Source organism: Hevea brasiliensis, chromosome 3 (assembly GCF_030052815.1).
Source record: "Hevea brasiliensis isolate MT/VB/25A 57/8 chromosome 3, ASM3005281v1, whole genome shotgun sequence".
Lineage (NCBI taxonomy): Eukaryota > Viridiplantae > Streptophyta > Magnoliopsida > Malpighiales > Euphorbiaceae > Hevea > Hevea brasiliensis.
Window position 1 is genome coordinate 107,945,341 of NC_079495.1, and position 23,165 is coordinate 107,968,505.

General features: G+C 36.2%; 4 protein-coding genes across 5 annotated transcripts; 1 reads left to right on the plus strand and 3 right to left on the minus strand.

Annotated features, from left to right (window-relative positions):
* Window positions 1-40: 40 nt before the first annotated feature.
* On the minus strand, window positions 41-3,004 carry LOC110662563 (pentatricopeptide repeat-containing protein At3g04750, mitochondrial). Its single transcript, XM_021821573.2, has one exon. The coding sequence runs from the start codon at window positions 2,630-2,632 to the stop codon at window positions 668-670; it is 1,965 nt and encodes a 654-aa protein (XP_021677265.2). The 5' UTR covers window positions 2,633-3,004; the 3' UTR covers window positions 41-667.
* Window positions 3,005-4,045: 1,041 nt separating this feature from the next.
* LOC110662564 (transcription factor UNE12) lies at window positions 4,046-9,658 on the minus strand. 2 transcript variants are annotated; one of them, XM_021821574.2, is made up of 7 exons: window positions 8,927-9,649; window positions 8,270-8,383; window positions 6,833-6,952; window positions 6,178-6,243; window positions 5,704-5,769; window positions 4,910-4,987; window positions 4,046-4,782 (listed from the first exon to the last, which is right to left on the minus strand). In XM_021821574.2, the coding sequence occupies exons 1-7, from the start codon at window positions 9,233-9,235 to the stop codon at window positions 4,555-4,557; spliced, it is 981 nt and encodes a 326-aa protein (XP_021677266.2). In that variant the 5' UTR covers window positions 9,236-9,649; the 3' UTR covers window positions 4,046-4,554. The 2 variants fall into 2 exon arrangements, with proteins under 2 accessions (XP_021677266.2, XP_058000465.1); XM_058144482.1 differs by lacking the exon at window positions 8,270-8,383 and having other exon boundaries at window positions 8,927-9,658.
* A 2,769-nt stretch (window positions 9,659-12,427) lies between these two features.
* LOC110662565 (sec-independent protein translocase protein TATA, chloroplastic) lies at window positions 12,428-20,805 on the minus strand. The gene is made up of 2 exons (XM_021821576.2): window positions 20,291-20,805; window positions 12,428-12,631 (listed from the first exon to the last, which is right to left on the minus strand). Exons 1-2 carry the CDS (start codon window positions 20,603-20,605, stop codon window positions 12,497-12,499), a joined length of 450 nt encoding a protein of 149 aa, XP_021677268.2. The 5' UTR covers window positions 20,606-20,805; the 3' UTR covers window positions 12,428-12,496.
* Window positions 20,806-21,109: 304 nt separating this feature from the next.
* LOC110662566 (pentatricopeptide repeat-containing protein At3g18970) lies at window positions 21,110-23,108 on the plus strand. The gene has a single exon (XM_021821577.2). The coding sequence runs from the start codon at window positions 21,304-21,306 to the stop codon at window positions 22,735-22,737; it is 1,434 nt and encodes a 477-aa protein (XP_021677269.2). The 5' UTR covers window positions 21,110-21,303; the 3' UTR covers window positions 22,738-23,108.
* The last annotated feature ends 57 nt before the right edge of the window (window positions 23,109-23,165 follow it).

The window sequence follows — 23,165 nt, forward strand, 5'->3', positions numbered from 1 at the left end:
GAGAGACGAAAAGATAAAAACTAAGGTATAAAATCATAAATAAATACAAAATTAAAAAATAAAATAAATAATTATAATATGTAGAAATTAAACAAAAATTTATTTTAAAATACAAATGACAAAATAAATGAAAAGATTTAAATGAGTGACAGGAAGTAAAATCAAGGACTAAAACCTAAAGTCTAAATGATAAATTAAAAAAAAAAAAGGGTCAAATTATGAAAATTCCTATTTAGGATTAGAAGGATGAGACTGAAACCAGCCCCCTAAGGTTGAAGACCGGTCTGGGTCTACAAATTTTTTTATGAAGATCAGTCCGAATTTAACTCAGATCAAGCCCAATCCGGTGAACCAACTTGTAACTAGATCTACAGACGCTCCATGTTTCTAAGATACACTTTCAGCAACTAAGATGAGCATGGTGAAGGATTGTTGGCTCACAGTGCCGCATGTGAAGCGCAAAACAGTTGTGCCTTCCATTTACTTCTATAAAACAGCCAAGTTCTCACCGACTGTCACCAGAAAAGAATGCATCTTGAATACACCTACAATAGTGTATTTCAGCTGAAACAACACATGAGAATGGGACAATGCCTCAGTACGCAGACAGTATCTATAAAATGTTCAGCATCTATGTTGTTGAAGAGGCTGAAAGAAAAAAGCTCTGTCAACATGTGTCCTGTAATGGATGCATAGATTCCCCAGGAACATCAGCCCCTAACTTCAGTTCACTTGACAAACAGTTCAAAATGAGCTTTACCTCTGTCCATCTAGGGTGCCACTTATCTGCAGCCAGAAAATTGTGAATAACTCCATCAATAACTAGACTACTGCAACCAGCTGTCTTCTTCACTCCTCTGCTTTCCATGCTCTCTCTAATCTTGTCAGAATAACTCCACCTTCCATTGGCAGCATATATGTTAGACAACAGCATGTATCCGCCCTCTTCCTCAGGTTCTAACTTTAGCAGCTCCGCCAAAGCTCTCTCCCCCATTTCCATGTCTCCATGAGCTCGACAAGCATTTAGTATTGACCCCCAGATAGATCGACTTGGTTTCATGGGCATCCTTTCAATGACATCTTTTGCCTCGGCCAACCTACCTGATCGCCCTAAAAGATCCACCAAACATCCATAGTGCTCAATTCTTGGTTCCATTCCATATTCTTTCATACAATTGAAGGTTTTAAGCCCTTGTTCTACAAGTCCACTATGACTACAAGCTGCAAGAACAGAAACAAAAGTAACCTCATTTGGACTTGCATATTCTTGCATCTCTGAAAACAGTTCCAATGCTTTGCTTCCATAGCCATGAAAAGCAAATCCAGTAATCATTGTTGTCCATACTATGACATCCTTTTCAATAATTTCTCTGAAAACCAAGAAAGCCTTTTCAACACTTCCACACTTGCAATACATGTCAATCAATGCTGAACCCAAAAGAGGATCTATTTTAATGTGCATTCTAATTATCCAGCCGTGTGCCCACCTACCATGATCCAGAGCTCCAATTTCTGCAGCAGCTGAGATCAAGCTAGCCATTGTAACATTGTCAGGTGTAACATTTTCCACCACCATATCATTGAATAAGTTTCTTATCATTGTAAAATCACCTCTACAGGCATAACCAGCAATTAAAGAATTCCAAGACACAAGATCCCTAATAGGCATTTGATAAAAATATGTCCGTGCAAGCTCCAAGTTACCTGCCTTGGCACATCCTGCAATTATGGTGTTCCATGAAACAATATCCTTTTCTGTCAATGCAGAAAATGTCCTCTGGGCAAGATCCAACTCTTGGCACTTTACATACATATCCAAAAGAGCATTACCCAATATCAGATTTGATGAAGTCATGGACTTCCTTCTTTCTATCCATGCATGAACAGCCTTCCCAAATTGTGCCTCTTTCAATTGCCCACAAGAAACAAGAAGGCCTAACATGGTAAACTCATCAGGTTTAAGGCCTAAAGCGATCATTTCATGAAGCAGTTGTACAGCTTCTAAACTATATCCTTTCTTGGCATAAACAGCTATCATAATGTTGAACGAAACAACATCAGGAGCTAGCATCTGTTCAAATAGCTGATGTGCAAGCCAAAATAGTCCATTTTCTAAGTACATCATAATGAGAGAATTTTGCATATATCTATAGGTTGACAAACCCAGAACAATGGCATGGCAATGAATTTGCTTCGCTTCCAATACATGTTTAGCTGCAAGGAGTAGGTTAAGGAGTGTGTGTTTATCTGGCTCAATGCCAGAGCTCAGCATAGAATTATAGACAACAAAAGATTGACTAGTTGCCAAAGTTAGTGCAGAAATCATGGTGTTGTAAATATACAGGTTAGGATTAGGAGTAAAGTGATTAAAAAGAAGTAAGGCAATATCTAAATTCTCAGGGTGTGAAATTGCTGAGAAAAAAATGAGTCTACTCATGGGAAATGTTTGACCAATCAGATTGCTTCTCATCATCTGCCCCAAAATCTGTTTGAAATGATCCCTGGTATTGCTTTTCTCAAGCAAAAGAAGAGATGGGTGATTAAGTTCAAGGGAAACAGTAGGATCCCAGTTAGTCTTCTTACTTCTTGTGGCAGTACTGAGAAATCGAATAACTCGTCCACAACAATACATAAATGTTCAAAAACTATGTACGAGAAACAACCACCACACTGATTTTCAGGATTCTTGAGTTTTATATTCAACATAACTGAATTGAAATGATCATTCCAAAGAATGTGTAGCATTAAGCAGATAATCCCACGATTAAAAAGACACAAACATTTAAAAAAAAAAAAAAATCCCCTTTATCAAATGGCAATGGTATGTACCGGCTTAAAACTTCAAATAGGAACTGCATCAATGGTTGATGAAAAAAGATAGAAATATAGCAATCAGTGGCTCTCTTTCATGCTTAAAACCTAGCTTGAAGATACCAAGATGAGGAAAAGCGGAAAACCCTGTTGTAGGATCCGAATTTCTGGACAATGAGCTGTGGAACGAATCGGGTCCTTAAATCAGATCAGGTTTGGACTCTGTTTCATTGGATTATTTGAATTGTGGCCCAAAAACGCTATCGGCCCATCACACGTCTCATTAAATTCTTATAGTTCTAATTTCAATTAGCATTTATTTTCTTCCTTTTAATTCACTAGAAAGTTCCTACGGCATCGTTTCGATATTTTCAAATATCTAATCTCATTTAATTCTATTAAAATAAATTTAAAATTAGTTAACTTTAAAAATAGTATTCATATCAAATTTAAATTGAGTTGAGGCAAGTGGTAGACTACAACAGGTAACTCAAAACTGACTTCTCTACGAATTCTATTGGGAAGCCCATTCCAGAGTTGATCTTTTAACCAAATTCGGCCAACTTGATAAGTGTGCTTGATTACCCAACTTTCCAAATCCAAGGTCTTGATCATATGGATGTAACAGCCACAAGCTAGCGGTGCACAAGGCAAGCGAAGGTGCCACTAGCCCACAAGATTAAATGGGCTGCTAGGGACAGGTTATAGGCATCAACAACTGCTACATATTTATCACAGCTTCACAAGTCATCCATACACCAGTTCCCACCTAAAAAGGTATAAAAAGAAACGCCCAAGTGCTCCATTCACGTTTCTTCAAAAAAAAAAAAGAAAAAGAGGGGGGTTGAGGAGGGGGGGGGGGGGGGGGGGGTATGGGGGGGAAGAAGTAAAGAAGAAGAAGAGACCCTACAAACAATCTAACCACCATGTTCGACCCAAATCTATTTTAGTTAAAATTTTTTATTTTATTGAATACATTAATTTCTCCAGACAAAAAACCTAGGTCAGTGTTTGTTAATTTTCTTTTTTTTTTTATTCAAAATTTTTAATATTTAAAATATAAAAATTAATATTTTATAATTAAAAATTAATATTTTATAATTAAAAATTCAAGAAAATAACATTTTATTTTTTTAAGAAATTAAGAGTGCAAGGAATGATTCTAAATCTACTAAACTTTTGAATCAAGTTAAACTAGGCAAAAACTAAACTTGAATTAATTGGACCGACTTAATACCGAAAAATAAGGAGTGATTTGAAATTTCCTAATTATTGTCAAAACATGAAGCTTCCAACACAGCTTTATAAGACAAACTACAATTATCTATTTCAACTTGCATAAAAAGTTCTCCAAATAAATCGTACACAATACCCATCAATCCCTTTTGAAGGGCCCTACACTTCCACTATCTGAAAGAGAAATGATATAGTTCTCAGTGCTAATATATTTGGTCATTCTCCACTTACCCCACCACAGATATTGAAACGGGCAGCACATCAATGGAGCTTTTGAATACTTTGGCTTGGCTTGCCTTGACCATACATATAACACCAAGTGCCAGTGATTTTTCTTCCTTGACATGAAAATGACTCCTTTGACAAAACTAGAAAAAAGCGAATGAACAGTTGCAACCGACTGGGATGTGATTTTTGTTTGAAACTTCAACTGGGTGTTGCTGTAACTATGGGACCCAGATGCCTCCTGGGAGCGATTGATAAGCACGTGAAGGTAACTCTTGAGGTTTATGATGGAGCGTTTGATTCAGGCTTGACAATTGATGGTCCATCTGGTGGGTGAGTTAGGAAGATTGCCGACGCAAGTGATATGGGCATGATGCAAAGTGCCTTGGATTGAAGGAATTGCATAGCAGCACCAATGTCTTCTTCCATTAACTTAGCTACTTGATGCTCGGTGCCATCATTTGACCACTTCTCCCAAGCTTGCTGATTTGCCCCTTCAATGCTCTCTCCCTTGAATCACATTCATTTAAGAATTTAATAAACTGCACAAAATTTGGACAGAAGGGAAAAGTACCACGTGGACACATACATCTAAAGCACAAATAACGCAGGAGTTACAATTCTTCCAACTTATTACCTCAACTGATGATAATGGAACATCAGCTACAAGCTGAGCCACTGCACCTGCTGCCCCCAGTCTACTCATGCTCAAAACCTGTTGGTAATTGTTATTAGAACCTATTCTAGAGGCCTTACCTAGTAATGCAATCAAGAAAAACAAAAGTATTTCATTTCAAATGTGAGAAGAAATAAGTACAATAACATGTATCCATTTCTACTCCCTATTCAATAATGACTTAACTGCATTTTCTGAGATTCTGACACCAAGGAGTCATTTTCAGGAATTCAATTATGTCCAGGGTATTCAATATGATAGGGCCCAACCATGACATGAGGACCTACCAAGACTTTTGAGAACATGTGATGAACAACTTGTTGGAATCAGTTATCTTTTGGATAGGCAATCTTTTGAATCAGTTATCTTTTGGATAGGCAACATAGTCCCACCCCCCCCCTCTCTTTTTTTTTTTTCCTTTTTTCTTAGTCCTAGAAACCAAAAATATGATTTCACATTGTTAATGTCTATATGATTTAGTTTTAGATTGTCCTTCCAATTTTAATCAATAAAAGTGGGTGCCAAGATTTGATCTCTAAACCTTTTGATCTCTAAACCTTTTGATCCAGCAGGCTCAAATCATATCATGAAACCATCCAACCTAAAAGTTCAAGCTTGTAAATGCTTGTTCCTAAACTTTCTTTAAATTTAGGACACTAGTAAGGCTAAATCATATGTACATTAGCACAGATAATACAGGAATACAATCAATCTCCTATTGATAATGAATCTGTCGGTACTTTAAATTTTAATACCTTCACTTGGAGCCTTAGAAACTTCACATAATCCACAATTTCATCAAGCATGGCTGCTCTATCTGTCTGCATAAGAAATTTGGAATATATTAGCATATAGTTAATTTCAGTTTAAGAAAACATGTGGACAGGTAAAATGGATTTAATAGCTTCAAAAGGAAATGGACAGCTTTAGTTTGTAAACTTGCAACTCACATGAAATGAATGGATGCTAAGGTGGCGAGGCCAAAAAAGGATCGAGGTTCCAGTAAAAATTAAAAATAAAAGCAGAAACATATATATACACATAAAGTCATAAAGAAAGTGGCCTATATCTTCCAGTCAGATCATCTCAATTTCCTAAAATCATAGTATTCATAGGAACCTTATAAAACTCTCCTCCTTACTAATCCAATTTGACAACCAACTCATAGGAAAGTAACAGCAAGCAACTACAGTTGAATGCAAAAGTAACTACATCAAGGATATACTAACCTTGTTGGCAGTAGGCACTAACTCCTGCAAAGCCTTCATTCTCTCTGCAATCCTTTCCCTACGTAACTGGACCCAGAAGATAAAAAATCAAAAGCTGGAATAAACTACAGCAATGCAGAACAGCTATAAAAATTGTGAAAGAGTTGCACTCATTCTACTACTGCAACAATCAAGAATCTTTTAGAACAGTACAAATAGTCCTAGATTTCAAGAATAAGGCAAGGAATCTTCAAGCAGAGTTTTGATATTGAATCCTATAGCAAGTGGAAACTATGAAGATAATAGTCCCATTATCAGATATGCTCTGAACACACATATATACCTTAATTAATTCTCTGTCATGAGAAGCTAAAAGCTTTGAAACTTGCAAGTTATACATATTCATTGACTTCCACAAAGTAATATCAGTGAAGAAACACCAGATGATTCAATGACAATGAAGCCATGTTACAGGAGATTCTACAAGAGTAAAATGCCTGAATCTTTTTATTTTATTTCTTCCTTTCAACATGAAATGCTGCATAATGGCAAAACCTTCAGCATGTTACACGCTACATGGACACAATTGTGAATTCTTGCACCATTTGGAAGGACTTTTGCTGCAAGAAAAACTCTACATTTACGGATTCTAGAAACAAATGGAAATAAAGTTTACCCGCTCAGCAATGCTGTGAGGATCAGTGGCTTGTCCTCGTCTTGCTCGTACCCTTGGGCGAATGGCCGGCGGGTGTGCTACAGCAGAAACTGCTCCTGGTGTTGGCTGACCATGAAATGGCTGCATCAAACAAAAGATTTAAATCTAATCACAAATACAATGCAGCAGGAAAGAAAAAGGATGAAATTATCTATTAAGTAATGTCTACATCACCAACTTAAGAGAAATCAGCATTTTGAAAACACAGAACTACCTTTTGCAGGCCATTTAAATACATATGACCTCCAAACTATTATGTTACCGTGTTGGGATATCAGCATCATGTAAACAAGCAAAAGCATAAAGGGCACATTGACTGATGAAACTCATCCTACCAAAACCAAAGTACTTGTCTCTATTCTAAATCATTTATTCACATATTCAGTATCCCAAGTTCATACAATTTTTTTTTCCAGTTTTGTCTTTGTCAGTAAGTTCCAACATTCAGTGAAGGAGGATATCCAATCATCTAACATGCTTGTAGCTTTCCAAATTGCAGTACTTATGAATCACATCGGTCATGGAAGAAACATACAAATTAAAAACGATTTTGCATCTCAGGTTCAAATTTCAGCCGAATAAGATTGAGAGGAAATTTTTAAATGGAGAAAACTATCCCTTTATATTACTCAAAATTCAATTTACTATCCGAATGAATTAGACCAAGAGAAAAAATGCTACCTGACGTGGCAACATCCCATTTCATATCCATGCTTGAGACTTGTGTGAGGATGCTAATGTTATACAATTAGTATTAGCAGGTGGTATTAAAATGGATTCAATGAGTTTTAAGTTTGTTCTCAGAAAATCATGCCAGAAACCTGCAAATTGATTGAAGTATAAGTCAAACTTTTTCTTGACTATATACTCAACAAGGACAGGTGCGCGTACTCCCCACGGGCTACTGCAATTATAGCAGCGCGTAGCTATTCTTCCTTTTTGTATCAAATTGACATGGATTAAAGATTACCACTATGATTCTACTAATACCGAGGCTGAAAGAGATGTTCATCCAAAAAAAAAGAAAAACTGAAAGAGAAGGCCCGCACGTTTGATAATACTCGCGCGTGCATAACTATTCTGTATGTCAGGACTATCTCAAGTCGTTATCCCAAGCTATCTCAATGCGCGTGGAATGCACAACCAGCTATCAGACCAATATTATCCAAAGTTCCATTCTTGATTAGAAATTAGCATCACCGCCATTCACAAAGGGGAAAAAAGTTGTCTGTCTTAAGAAAATGGAAAGCAAGAACATGAAAGCGATTCCATTTGAGATCCTAGCAGACACAATATGGAATACCAAGAATAGCCTTGGAACATTAGACTATGGGAAAAAATTCGTGGCAAAGAAGAAGAAGGGCATTTTATGCTTTGGCCCAGCACACCAATTTTTACCTGGTGGAGCTGAGGTGCACCAGGTGGTGGAGGTGGTGGTGTTGGGCGGATTGACTGGGTTTGCAACTGTCCAAACGTTGGGAACAAACTCGCAATGTGAACAGAATTTCTCTCCTGCAAATAAAAAAAAAAGTAGAATTACCCATCAGCAAATACTCCACAATTTCTCATCTTTCCTTTCAAAATTTTACTCTGGTAGGTAATATTGCTGATTCTGAATTATGAGTTCATGGGCTGAACGAAAAATTCCCAAGAAAATGATACTGAGTTGAAGGAACAAAGATACAAGGAGAGGAGCAACTCCTGGGCAAAGTAGTGAATGCAAAAAAAAAAAAGCAGTATTTTTCCCTGAAATGGAAGACATTCATATCTGAATATGTTCGAACTTCTAAAGAAATCCAAAACAGACAGCCCACACGCCAATCCCACCGCAAACAAAACCTAAAACATGACAAACCAAATGCTTGTCCAAACACCAGCATAGGGTAAGCATACAGACAAACACATAAATCCACTTAAAACCCAACATTAAGTTATAGACAGATGGAGAAGGCAGACAGTAGACAAAAGACAGCAAAAACAGCAGCGTTCAGACAAAGAAACAGAACAAGCTAGAGAGAGAGAGAGAGAGAGAGAGAGAGAGAGAGAGAGACTTACATTGATTCCAGAAGTTGTAGAAGCATTATTACTGGCATGATTATTGTTATCCAAAGCACCACCACCATCTTCTTGTTGCCTCAAAAAGCCATGATGCTCTAAGTTCAGCCCTAAAGGCATCATTCCCATATTATTAGTCCTCAACCCACCACCACCAGGAGTCCCCAACTGCAAACCCATCATAGGCATGGTGGACCCCACCACCTCTCCTCCACCGGTGTCACCACCACCGCCATAGCCCGGCTGCACTGCCAAGATCTGCTCAAAGAAATCATCTCCTAGTCCCTCAGGTGGAGGATTTCCCGCCATGCAAAATTGCAAAGTAATAAATAGAGACAAAACACTTGTAGTGTGCTGTAATATAAATGGTAATAATGGCAAGAGCGATTATATTTTTTTAGTGTTTAGCAGAGAAAAACAGAAAGTGTGGATAGCGTCCCTTCCTCTGTTGGCTGTGTTTGAAAAAACCCAAGAAAAAGAGACTGTTGGTGAATTGGGTGGCAGATCCTGAACCCAATACCGGGGAAGCGAATTGGGGATTCCAAGATGGTTTATGGGAATGGCTGGCTGCCCTTATTTTGAAGTTCCTGTTTGGAGAGAGAGAGAGAGAGAGAGAGAAGAGGAGTGGGGGGGTGGGGGGCCGGAGGCCGCTTTGAAAATGCTGCAATCTCTTTTTGTTTGTTTTTATTGGTTTCCTGCTTTTGGTTCTGACTAGTGCTGCTGTGAGTGCTCTCAGCGGTGTGTGATATGGCCTTTTTTAAGGGACACCTGAGCGAGTGGGAAAGTTTTAATTTTCCTTTTCTACATGTACTCTTAAGTTCATGCCTAGGCATTGGGAAAAAAACAAAGGTTAGTAGTTCTCAATTTACAAGGTATATTTTTGGGTAAAATTGCATGCAATCTATTTTACTAATATGATATTTAGAATTAATTACAGTCTTGAATTTTATGTCGAGTCATTAATTTATGTTTACTCGTATAAATTTCACATTATAAGCGTGAAAGTATGTTAAGTATCATGTTTACTAAGATATTTAGTATAAATTTTATCTTCTAAATGTTCAGCCTTAAGAATAAAAGAGCGTGCTACATCATTCATCCGTTGAATATTAAACAAAAATATTTCATATATAACTCGGTAAATCTCTCTATAAAATGTCTTTTGAAGTAGAGTTTATTCATTTATTTTATATATTATGAATTATGAAATAGTGAAATACATAAATTCTTTCTTGAATTTTAACAAAAAAAAAATCTTATAATATACTGCACTTTTAAAACGTCTCATGATATGCCTTAATTCCTATAAACGTCCTATAACACACTTTAATTTTTATAAAATGAATTTAAGATATTCTTCAATTTGCTAATATAATGATTTATTGACTAAAATTCAAAAGTTATCTTAATTTCATTTTACGGTATACCATGGAGGGTTTATAAGAGTTAAAATGTGTAGTGGATTAAAAATTATGAGTGTCATGAAAATTTTTTTAATAAAATTTAAGTGTAAAAAATGAGCAATTACTTAGCCATATGCACTTGCAATGTATGTGACTCACCATTTTCAATACTATCTAACGTTTATGATATATGATTGAGGTTCAGAAAAGTAAATTTTTAAATATGTTAATTAAAAAAATATTTAATATATTTTAATCATAATAATTTTAAAATAATAAAATAATTTTTATTTAAATTTTTTTTAATAATATTTAAAATAATTTATTTTTAAAAATTATTATTATTATTTTTTATCTTTCAACCTCAATTCCAAATATCTATGCCCAAATGTTTCTAAAGCCCTTACACTTTCCCATCTATAATTTGAGTACTTGCAAGAGTTTTTCAGCTATTGATTAATGCCCATCTTTAAAGAGCTAAAGTTAAGTTTTCATCAATCTTAATTAGCTAAATTATTAAAAATATTTTATTTTTTTAAAATATTATTGAAAATTTAATTAATAATAAATTTAATAAAATATAATGATTTAATTAATAATTATAATAACTTTTTTAATTGAATTTTAATGACCATCAACCATCAACTATATTTTCTATAATTTTATATTCTAAAATTTACAATTATATTATAACTTAATTATCTTTTATAAAATATATTAATATAAAATTAATTTACTCATGAGTCTATAAATAAGTTAATTCAAGAATATATAAATTAAATAAATCAACTTACAAATTTATAAATAAGTTGGTTTGCAAATCTATTTAAGACCAATTTAAGCTTATTAATATAAGACCAATTTATTGAGTAAAAAAATTGAGTAAAGTCAAGTAAAGTTTTTAAACAAGGTTTGTATTATAAATCTCTAATTATAAATTAAATTCGAGATAAATGTAATTTAATAAACAAAACTCACCTATTATATCACTTGATCATAATTCTTATAAATTGAAATCCATTTCAACATTTTAATTAAAGCTAACACATTACAAGTGAGATTAACTAGAAAGGATGATATGTTCAATTCAATGATCAAAACAAACAAAACTTTTCAAGAGAAGGAAGAATAATTTAAAGTTTTGCTATTGCACATGATAAGATAATGATTAATTAGGATTGAAAAAGGCAAAGGAATTTTGCTATACTCATACCCTGACTTTGCTTATGATTAAAGTCTAAATGAGATTCATATTGTTCTTTTGGTTGTGGGTATCAAATTGATTTGTAAATATCATCACAAGCAAATGACATCATTTTCTCTCTCATTGCAAAAATAAAGATAATGGGAAAATGTATATTGCAATTGTCCTCTTACATGTGATGTTAGCATGACCAATTTTAGAGCTAAAGGAAAGGAAAGGCATTTGTTAAGAGCTTGTTTTATCCACCAATTCTTAGTGGGATTTGATAAGTGACAAAAATCATATACTCATTCCTCCAATTTTATACCATACAACAGATAAAAGTTTCTCTCTCACCAACTTTTGCCCTTCAGGCTTTATCAGTTCTTTACATTTTTAATTTTTTTTCAAAAGTAGTGTCTTTGTTTGATAAGGTCAATTAACACCAATCCCTTGTTCCTCTGGAAAGTTCACTCGGTGTATTGCCAAAGGTGGTTCAATTATTTAACAAATCATAACAGATGAAGCTGCTTTAAATTAATTCAACTTGGCTATATTTTACATTTTTATATTTCTGGTAGGCTTATTATTGGATTGCTAGTGTTTAAAGTGTTCCATCTTAAAGACTTGTCGTTCATTTTGGCCCTAGTTGGGAAATTCATTTAAATAAAAGTAGGTCAGAAATGAACTGTGAAGTTTGAATAAGCTTAGATACACCCTTAGGCTTCTTTTCAAATGTTTGAAGAAAAGACATTCCCATATTTAACTTTGAAATTTATATAGAAGATTTCAATTTTAGGTTGATGTCCTGAAATTAATAGGTCCTAAGTTCAAATTCCACTAGCATTGAGTTGATTAAATTTTCCCATTATTTGGTTGGTTGTTTTCTCACTGATCTACACTGCAACAAATAAATTGATATAAACACATGGGCATTGAATAAGAAAGTTGGGAAAATTGTATCAACCTCATATTTCTACAGACTCATACACTCTCCTTTGAGCTTGAGATTTCAACATCTTGTTTCTTCTCTTCACCGACTGCTGTAGGTTTTTCTCCTGGGCTTTCTGATACTGAATCAGGCTCCTTCTTAAGCTCAGATTCAAACTCTTTTGCAGCCTGCAAAATTACAGTGATTATATGCATCTATATTCCAATAATCATAAACAAAATGAACACTGCTCAGAAAAATTCAGAAGTAACTTTTAAACCATTAACTGGCATTACCAGATATAGCATTGACCCGCAGCATATAGGTTCAGAAATAGGCTTAAGAAAGAAAACATCAATACACTAAAGTATCTTTAGAGGGCAACAGTAAGAAAATCTAATTCCTTCCATATGCATGGCTGCTTACTAGCAAGCATATGATGTAAGCTACAAGAAATTTACAAATATCATTCCAATATTGATCAGTCAATTGCCATTTGGCTAATAGCTTAGTGGTCAATTGTGTGTAACATAACGTAAGAGTTTAACCACCACATCCTCTGTCCCACCCCTTGAATAATAATAATAATAATGATGATGATGATGATGATGATGATAAATTAATAACATTTCTGGTTGGAATAGGATTTGAAATGAACTCACTAAGCTCTTTCTTTGTGAGTTTTAACTGCAATGAGACTGTTATGGAAAGTCAATCACTATATTATTTCTCTGTATATTTTGTATTCTATATTCCTATTTAGGATTTCTTATTTAGGATTTCTTCCTAATTAGTAGAACACAATTATAGGAATCAATTGTATATATATACCCATGTACAGATTAATTGAAATCAATGAGAATCATCTCCTTCTACATGGTATCAGAGCAGGTCATCAATCTAGGGTGACTATTTGTTCTCACTACCCAGCTCAGGAGAGACCTTGGCCGCCAACCGGCCGTTTCAACCCTGATCACCCCTTCATTCCACCATTGTGTGCTGTTGCCTGATCCAGTATAACCATTAAAGGATTTCTGAGGTTTGGCTCCCAGATCCTATTTCAGTATTTGCTTGATTTCTGATTTTGGGTTATTTTGCTGCTATAAGCACTTTGGATTAGCGTTTTAGTTAGTTTTCTTTGTCTCAACAAATGGCAGACAATAAGAATGTTATTTCTGATGTGATTCCGGTGATGACTAAGATCACGGAACACAAACTTAATGGTTCGAATTACCTGGAGTGGAGTAAGACTGTTAGGGTTTATTTGCGTAGCATTGATAAGGATGATCACCTTACTAAAGATCCACCCACTGATGATACACGACAAACTTGGCTAAGGGAGGATGCTCGGTTGTTTTTGCAGCTTCGGAACTCGATTCATAGTGAGGTAATTAGTTTAATTAATCACTGTGAATTTGTTAAGGAATTGATGGATTACTTAGATTTTCTGTATTCTGGTAAAGGGAATATCTCCTGTATTTATGATGTTTATAAGGCATTCTACCGTGCTGAGAAAGATGATAAGTCTCTCACGGCTTATTTTATGGATTTTAAACGAGTATATGAGGAACTTAATGTATTGTTGCCTTTTAGTCCTGATGTGAAAGTTCAAAGAGCCCAACGGAGCAACTGGTCGTTATGAGTTTTCTTGCGTGCCTTCCTTCGAGTATGAGATCGCTAAATCTCGATTCTCTCCGATTCGAGATTTCCTCTTTGCATGAAACGTTCACACGGGTCCTTCGTGCAGAGTACTCAATCTTCACACCGCCAAGAGTGCTCTTATTAGCCGTAATCCAAATGGACAACAGTGGTAATAGAAGAGGAAGTAGAGGAGGAATTACAGCAATGTAAGTAATCAGCGTAATGGAGAGGCTAGTTCTAATCAGGACTCAAGAGGAGTCATTTGTTATTATTGCCATGAGCCTGACCATACAAAATATAATTGTTCGCAACTTCAAAGAAAAAATCAGCGATCACAGATAGTAAATATGGCAGCAGAGAATTCTACAGTATCTTCCTCTGAGAAAACTATTTTGGTATCTGCAGAGGATTTTGCACAATTTTCCCAGTATCAGGCATCTCTAAAGCCTACCAGTTCCTCACATCGCGATCATTGAGTCGTAAATCCACTACATGCCTTGTGTCTTCTTCATCCAAATGGGTTATTGATTACGTGCAACAGATCACATGATAGGTAATTCTAGTCTTCTATCCGGTCCTAATCTCACTTCCTCTACTGTTACTTTAGCTGATGGTTCTACTTCTTGTGTCATGGGTTTTGGAACTGCGAACCCGACTTCGTCAATTTTTTTGTCTTCTGTTTTGTGTCTACCAAAATTTTCTTTTAATCTACTTTCTGTTAGTAAACTTACTCGTACCTTAAATTGTTCTGTTTCCTTTTTTCCTGACCAATGTTTGTTTCAGGATCTTACGACTAAAGCATTATTGGTAGAGGACGCGAGTCAAGTGGTCTCTACTTTACGGAAAACCATGTACCGCGTCGCTTGTTTGCTCCAAAGACCTTAACACCTCTTGAAGCTCATTGTAGATTGGGTCATCTTTCTTTGTCTACCATGAAGAAGTCGTGGTCCTCAATTTCAGTCTTTATCGCACTAGAATGTGAGTCGTGTCAGTTTGCAAAACATCATCGTTTGCCTTCTGTGTCTAGAGTCAATAAACGGGCTTCATCTCCTTTTGAGTTAGTTCATTCTGATGTTTGGGGTCCTTGTTCTGTTACATCTAAAACTGGATTTCGTTATTTTGTTACTTTTGTTGATGATTACTCTCGTGTTACCTGGTTATATTTAATGAAGAATCGTTCTGAGTTGTTTTCTATCTTTTGTGCCTTTTGTAATAAAATCAAAACTCAATTTAATATTTCTGTGCGCATATTAAGAAGTGACAATGCCAAAGAATACTTTTCAGCACAATTTCAGCCTTATATGACACAAAATGACATTCTTCATCAGTCTTCCTGTGTGGATACCCCATCCCAAAATGGCGTGGCCGAAAGAAAAAATCGTCATCTTCTTGAGGTAACTCGTGCTCTTCTTTTTCAGATGAAAGTACCTAAACACTTTTGAGCGGATGCAGTTTCTACAGCATGTTTTTTTATCAATCGTATGCCGTCTTCTGTCCTTAATAGGGATATTCCTTATACTACTTTGTTTCCTACAAAATCTTTGTTCCCTATTGAACCCCGTATTTTTTATTGTACCTGTTTTGTGCGTGATGTTCGTCCACAGGTTACTAAATTGGATCCAAAATCTCTCAAATGTGTCTTCCTTGGGTACTCCCGGCTCCAAAAAGGGTACCGTTGTTTCTCTCCTACTCTTAATCGTTATCTTATTTCACATTTTTTGAGTCCACTCCATTTTTTCCTCCATCATCTGTGTATGAGAGTCAGGGGGAGGAGGATGATCTCTTAATATATACTGTCCAACCAATGTCTAGTCCTCTCCCATAGCCTGTTCCTTCTGTCTCTAGACCTACTCGACCTCCCGTTGTTCATGTTTATTCCAGGAGATTGGAGATTCCTGACTCAGATCCTCCACCAGCTACTTCGTTGGGAGATCCTGTACCTCATACTGATCATGATTCTGATCTAGACTTATCCATTGCTCTTCGTAAAGGTAAACGTTCATGTACTTACCCTATCTCTTCTTTTGTTTCTTATAATCAATTGTCTTCTTATTCTCGGTGTTTTGTTACTTCTTTAGACTCTGTTCCTATCCCTAATACTGTTGATGAGGCACTGTCTCATCCTGGCTGGTGTGATGCTATGAAAGAGGAAATGGAGGCTTTAGATGCTAATGGTACATGGGAACTATTGCCTTTGCCCACTGGTAAGAAAGCTATTGGTTGCAAATGGGTATATACAGTAAAGGTAAATCCTAATGGTTCTGTGGCTAGGTTAAAAGCACGCCTTGTAGCAAAAGGATATGCTCAGACATATGGGGTTGATTACTCTGATACTTTTTCTCCTGTAGCTAAACTTACTTCTATTCGCTTGTTTATCTCTTTAGCAGCTACATATGATTGGCCCCTACACCAATTGGATATCAAGAATACTTTCCTTCATGGTGATCTTCAGGAGGAGGTGTATATGGAGCAACCACCTGGGTTTGTTGCTCAGGGGGAGTTGGGTAAAGTTTGTAGGCTTCGAAAGTCTCTTTATAGCTTGAAACAAAGTCCCAGGGCATGGTTTGGGAGATTCAGTGAAGTAGTACAGGAATTTGGTATGCAAAAGAGTAAGTGTGATCACTCAGTATTTTATAGGCAATCTGAGGCTGGTCTAATTCTCTTGGTAGTCTATGTGGGTGACATTGTCATCACTGGGAGTGACTCTGCAGGTATTTCATCTCTTAAAACCTTCCTCCAAACTCAGTTTCAGACCAAAGACTTGGAATTGTTAAAGCATTTCTTAGGTATCGAAGTTATGAGAAGTAAGAAGGGTATTTTCTTGTCTCAAAGAAAATATATCCTCGATCTATTGACAGAGACAGGAAAATTAGGTGCTAAGCCTTATAGCGCACCAATGACTCCAACTTTACAATTGTTAGCAGGGGATAGTGAGTTGTTTGAAGATCCAGAGAGATACAGGAGATTGGTAGGAAAATTGAACTACCTTACAGTCACTCGTCCTGACATTGCTTATGCCGTTAGTGTGGTAAGTCAGTTTATGTCTTCCCCAACTATTGCTCATTGGGAAGCCTTGGAACAAATCTTGTGTTATCTGAAGGGTGCTCCAGGAAGAGATTTGCTATATGGTAATCAGGGGCATTTGAATGTTGAATGTTTTTCAGATGCCGACTGGGCTGGATCTAAGGTTGACAGGAGGTCAACTACTGGATATTGCGTTTTTATTGGAGGAAATTTGGTGTCTTGGAGAAGCAAGAAGCAGAGTGTAGTTTCTCGATCTAGTGCTGAATCCGAATACAGAGCCATGGCACAATCAGTATGTGAGGTAATGTGGATACTTCAATTACTAGATGAGACAGGTTTTAAGACCTACTTGCCTGCGAAATTGTGGTGTGATAATCAAGCTGCTCTTCATATTACTTCTAATCCGGTGTTTCATGAGCGGACCAAACATATTGAGATTGATTGTCACTTTATTCGTGAAAAGATTCAACAACAGATCATCTCAACAGGGCACATCAAAACTGGAGAGCAGTTAGGAGATATTTTCACAAAAGCTCTGAATGGAGCTAGGATTGACTACATTTGTAACAAGTTGGGCATGATTAACATCTATGCTCCAACTTGAGGGGGAGTGTTATGGAAAGTCAATCACTATGTTATGGAAAGTCAATCACTATATTATTTCTCTGTATATTTTGTATTCTGTATTCCTATTTAGGATTTCTTATTTAGGATTTCTTCCTAATTAGTAGAACACAATTATAGGAATCAATTGTATATATATATACCCATGTACAGATTAATTGAAATCAATGAGAATCATCTCTTTCTACAGAGACAGTGCAACTCTCTTGGGCACTAGCTTTAATGATTCACCGTGTGATTTCACCAAATGACATGTTTCCAAGATCCATAGTATCCATCTTTAACTTGCCGCAAAATGTCATGCTACCTATGGCTTTACTATTTATTGCTTCAATATTTATGGTATTCTATACAGCTCACAAGCAATTGACCATGCTGTCCCAACACAAAAAATTTTGAAAAAAAATTTATTATTTTTGCAAGATGAGTATAACCAATGCACTAAAAAAGATTACCATTTGAGATTAGCAAATGACTACCACAAACTATAAAAGCACCCAAATCCTGGAGTATGTAGCTTGAATCCTTGTTACTTGTTAGTATATGTCACCCCAAAAAAATCCACAAATACTTAATACAATTTCTTAAAGATAGAACACCACAAATCTACTAGGGTCCAATTCCTTCATTATAGAAGTCATCTACTATCATTGAAAAATGGCACTAAAAGCCACAATCATTGCAGTACGATACCATGTAAAAGCAGAGTGTTTAAGCACACCACAGCATACACATGTTAATTTGCCCTCAATAACCACATCAGTGTTAACAAAATCGAAAATGTTTATTTAAGTCTGAAAGGCCTTAAACAGGAGCAAAACATTGCCACATAAAAGTCATGAAGTGATTCCAGGCACATAGATCTACAGCAAACCTTTTCTATCAATATTAAGGAGTTATCAGTATTATTAATATAATTTCTTTGTCCCCAGAAACAAAGGAATAAGAACCTACTTGCAAACAGCAACTATTATAATCGTCATTCATGGTCCCCATTGCTTGTCCATGAAAATCAGCGCTCCAAATCCATTATTCAAAGCCAAAATTTTCTTTGTGTCCATTAAGAACAGTTTCACTAATATTTAGGGTGGATAATCACTGCATGCAAAACTTTGCTTATCCCAAAACAAGTTTTGCATCTGAAAGGGAGGAGTCAATAAACAAGTTCCTTTCATTAAAGTCAGTCTTTAACTGGCAATTGAAAGTTCAAAGTTCTAACCTCTCTCTCTCTACAGATTGGTACTCAGGAAGTGGTTATGGTGATTTATGAATTATCACCAAGTATGAGTTTACAAAGCAATGGTACTGACATGTCAATGTTCTACAGTCAGAAAGGCAAAGGAATGTGAGTTGATATGTTACACCAAGCTAGAGCTTTATCCACTTATACACACACAAATGGAAAGAGGCAAGCGGGCAATCGAACAAAGTCATTTTTGTATATACATATAATGAAAGTAGAAATGTGAGTGTATTTATTCACTTTCCATGCTCCCTGTTATCTTATAGAAAGGTTTGTTTTGGGTTTGGAAAAAACAAGAAAGACTTGTTAGGGTTTCAATGCAGTTATGACCAACTCGGTTAACTTATAATATGGTACATGGTTAGTCACTGTTGTTTCAATTTACTCCCTAACTTTGTGCAACTTTAGATTGAAAACTAAAGCAAAGAGGGAAGACCTTCAACAACATGGAAGCATCTAAGATGGGTGAAAAAAAGGGAGAGAAGGCAAGGAGCTAAAGAAAAAGGAGGATAGAAGGGGCATAGGATTTCTGTTCCAAATTCTCTGACTACCACTCAACCAAAAGTTCTTATCCATTGTAGAGGAAAGTAGTCCAAACATCACCACAATTCTGCAGAGCAAAAAAAAAAAACAACTCCCAATGACAACAAAAAATAGATAATCAACGAGCACTAGCATGGCCATTGATTCAGAGCTTGAAAACTAGAAGGAATTACCATGTATTGTATGTTGATTGATCACATTTCTAATTGCCGGGTTTCAGCTTGTTTTAGTGTATAGTCCTTGTGGTATGCAGTAGTGCATGTAGATAGAAAGGATAGACCAGACTAAAGTCCATCACTTACACCCACAAACCAGAAATCTCCAATGAAATGAATCTTAATGCAACTATTTGGGAAATTGAACCACAGCTTTTTGTCACATCAAAATCACATTGCAGAAACATGATGCAATTTTCTCCTTTTATCCAGCTGATTCTCCCCACCCACACCCACACCCACACCCCTCTCCCCCTCCCCCTCCCTCCTCCCTCTCTTCAAAAAAAAAAAAAATCCAAACCAAAATTAAACTTAATACAATCATCAAACTCAACTGGCTTTAGTCGCTATTTCTACGGAAAACCTAAACAGCAAAACCTCAAAGAAATAAACAATGAACAAAATTCATAAACTTAATAACTACCAACTGACTTGATGCAAGTAATTCTTAGTCTTTTCCTCTACACAGAAACCCCAATAGCATGACAAACAATGTAAAGTTGAAAACTTTCTATCCTATAATGGTAAACAAAACAGACCCACATGAAAAGACCAACCTGTTGGAAGCTCTTGACAGTCTTCCCAATACTCTTCCCCACTTCAGGCAGCTTCTTGGGCCCAAAAACCAAAGCAACCACTCCAGCAATCACAACCAACTCAGGCACTCCGAGACCAAACAAAGCATTGCAAGTGAGACCCTTTCTGGTTTTCTGAGTTCTGCTTCTGGTTTTACCAAGAACCAGAGCATTATTGCGAGACTTGTTGGTCGCATTCAACAGAGCGGCCCCGTGAAACAAGGTGGAATGAGAAGAAGAAAAGGGGAGAGCAAGTGGGGACATCGAGAAGGAGAGTGTTACAGACGAAATCTCCATGGTTCTGATTCTGTAATCTATATTTTATTTTTTGGGAATGGGTTTTGGAGATCTTGTTGGGTTTTGTGTGTGAGAGTCTGAAGAAGATAGATGGGTGGGATATGGCTGAGTGGAGAGTTATAGATTTTCGCTCATATGCCTTATGTGCCGGTTTGGATATCTGGGATTACAGATTACCTCTACTTTGACCATCATAGACAAATAAAAGCTTCCATTTTTGTTAATATTATTTTCTGATTCAATTAAACATAAATAATTTGTATCAAAAATTTAAAAATTAATAAGAGTGTTAGTTGTTTGGCCATTTGAATCAATTTTAGTTTGCATTTGATTTTGTTTTAGTATAATTAATTTTAATTAAGACTTTAATTTAAATTTTTCAAATTTTAAATATAATTTTAATATTATTAAATTAAAATTTATTTTTTTATTTTAATGGTGGAATGTATTAATTTAGATCATGAAATTAAAATAACAAAAATGGAATCAGTTAATTATGGGGAATTTTTTTTTCAAACATATGTGGAAACTTTGTTAGCCATTCTAAAACTGGAAATTGTGTTCAGTGGCAAAGCAGGGGATAATTGTTGTGTTCGTGGAAAACTGCCAAGAAACCTAATGAACTTTCAAGCATCAAAGAATGCATTTTCACAATTCACATCACATGTTGTCTATCTTAACCTCCCATTCTTGAATTCATGCACATGTATGAACTCCCAAGATTTAGGTGCCTCTCCCTCTTACGCTTAAAGCCAAAAACCAAACACCAACCCAACAAAATTCTTGCCCAATTAATCATCCATGACCTCAAATCACCTACCCTTTTGGCCAAGCTAATAGAGCAATATTGTTCTTTATCAAGCACACGCCGAGCTCAGTTGATATTCTCACACTTTCACTACCCAAACCTGTTTCTCTTTAATACTTTAATTAGATGTACCCAACCTCAAGAGTCGATACATATTTTTGCTAATTGGGTTTCCAAGCATGACTTAGTTTTCGATGATTTTACGTGCCTTTATGTTCTTGGTTCTTGCGCTAGATCTCCTTCATCGTCAACATTATGGCTGGGGAGACAAATACATGCGCAAGCCCTTAAATTTGGATTTATGTCAAATATATTGCTGGCAACTACATTTATACATTTCTATGCAAATAACCGGGATATTTGTTCAGCGAGAAAAGTGTTTGATGAAATGACTAAGAGAAGTTTGGTTACGTGGAATGCAATGATAACCGGGTACAGTTCACAGAAAGAGAAGGCCAAAGAATGTGCCCGTGATGCGCTACTGTTGTTTAGAGACATGGTGGTTGATCTTTGTGGAGAGAAACCAAATGATACTACCATGGTTTGTGTTCTTTCGTCAAGTTCTCAAGTGGGGGTGCTTGAAAGTGGCGTTTGTATTCATGGTTATATAGAGAAGACGATTTGTAAGCCTGAAAATGATGTTTATATTGGCACTGGTTTAGTTGATATGTACTCAAAATGTGGGTGTCTTGATAGCGCTTTAAACATCTTTTCTGAAATGAAGGTAAAGAATGTGTTGACTTGGACAGCAATGGCCACTTGCTTAGCCATTCACGGGAAAGGGAAAGAAGCATTGGAGCTCTTGGATGCCATGGCCGTAGGTGGTGTTAAACCTAATGCGGTGACTTTCACTAGCTTATTTTCAGCTTGTTGTCATGCATGCCTTGTTGAGGAGGGGCTTCATTTGTTTCACAATATGGAGAGCAAATTCGGGCTTGAACCTCAAATACAGCACTATGGTTGCGTTGTTGATCTTCTCGGCAGAGCAGGGCACTTAAAAGAAGCATACGAGTTCATAGCAGGAATGCCAGTTGAGCCTGATGTCATATTGTGGAGGAGTCTGTTGAGTGCCTGTAAAATTCATGGGGATGTTGTGTTGGGTGAGAAAGTGGCAAAGATGCTCCTCCACTCGCAGCAAGTAAAGAATTCTGTGGTTTCGTATTATACTGGTGAGGACTATGTAGCGTTGTCAAATGTTTTTGCTTCAGCAGAAAGGTGGGAAGAGGTGGAGATGGTGAGAAAGGAAATGAAAGTTAAGAAGATAGAAACAAAGCCTGGCGCTAGTTTAGTTCAAGCCATTAACCATCACCTTTTGGAAGTTTAAGTGTAGAATGGAGTATCAATTGGGCGGGTGATGCTAGGGATAGAAATTCAAGATGTGAACAGTAGAAAATAACTGGATGGGAAAATCATAAATGCAGAGACCGATGGAGATGGAAATAGATGGGCATAAAGACAGTATGATCAGAAAGAGTTATTGCAAGGTTCTAACAATGTAATACAGGAAAGAAAGATCCCACTTGCTATTCCCTCGAAATTGTCTGTGTAACAAAAGGAGTGAATTCATGCATTGGTTTTAGGTAAATACAAGATTGAAAACGTAGCACCTACTAGTTGACCTCTTGTAAGGACAATCCATGTAAAATTCATCAGATATAAAAGATGCTGGTGCTCAATGATCAGCAATTCTCCTGTGCTGATTTAAAATTGCAAGCTTAATCACTTTTTTGTGCCTGTGCCGTTGACATAACA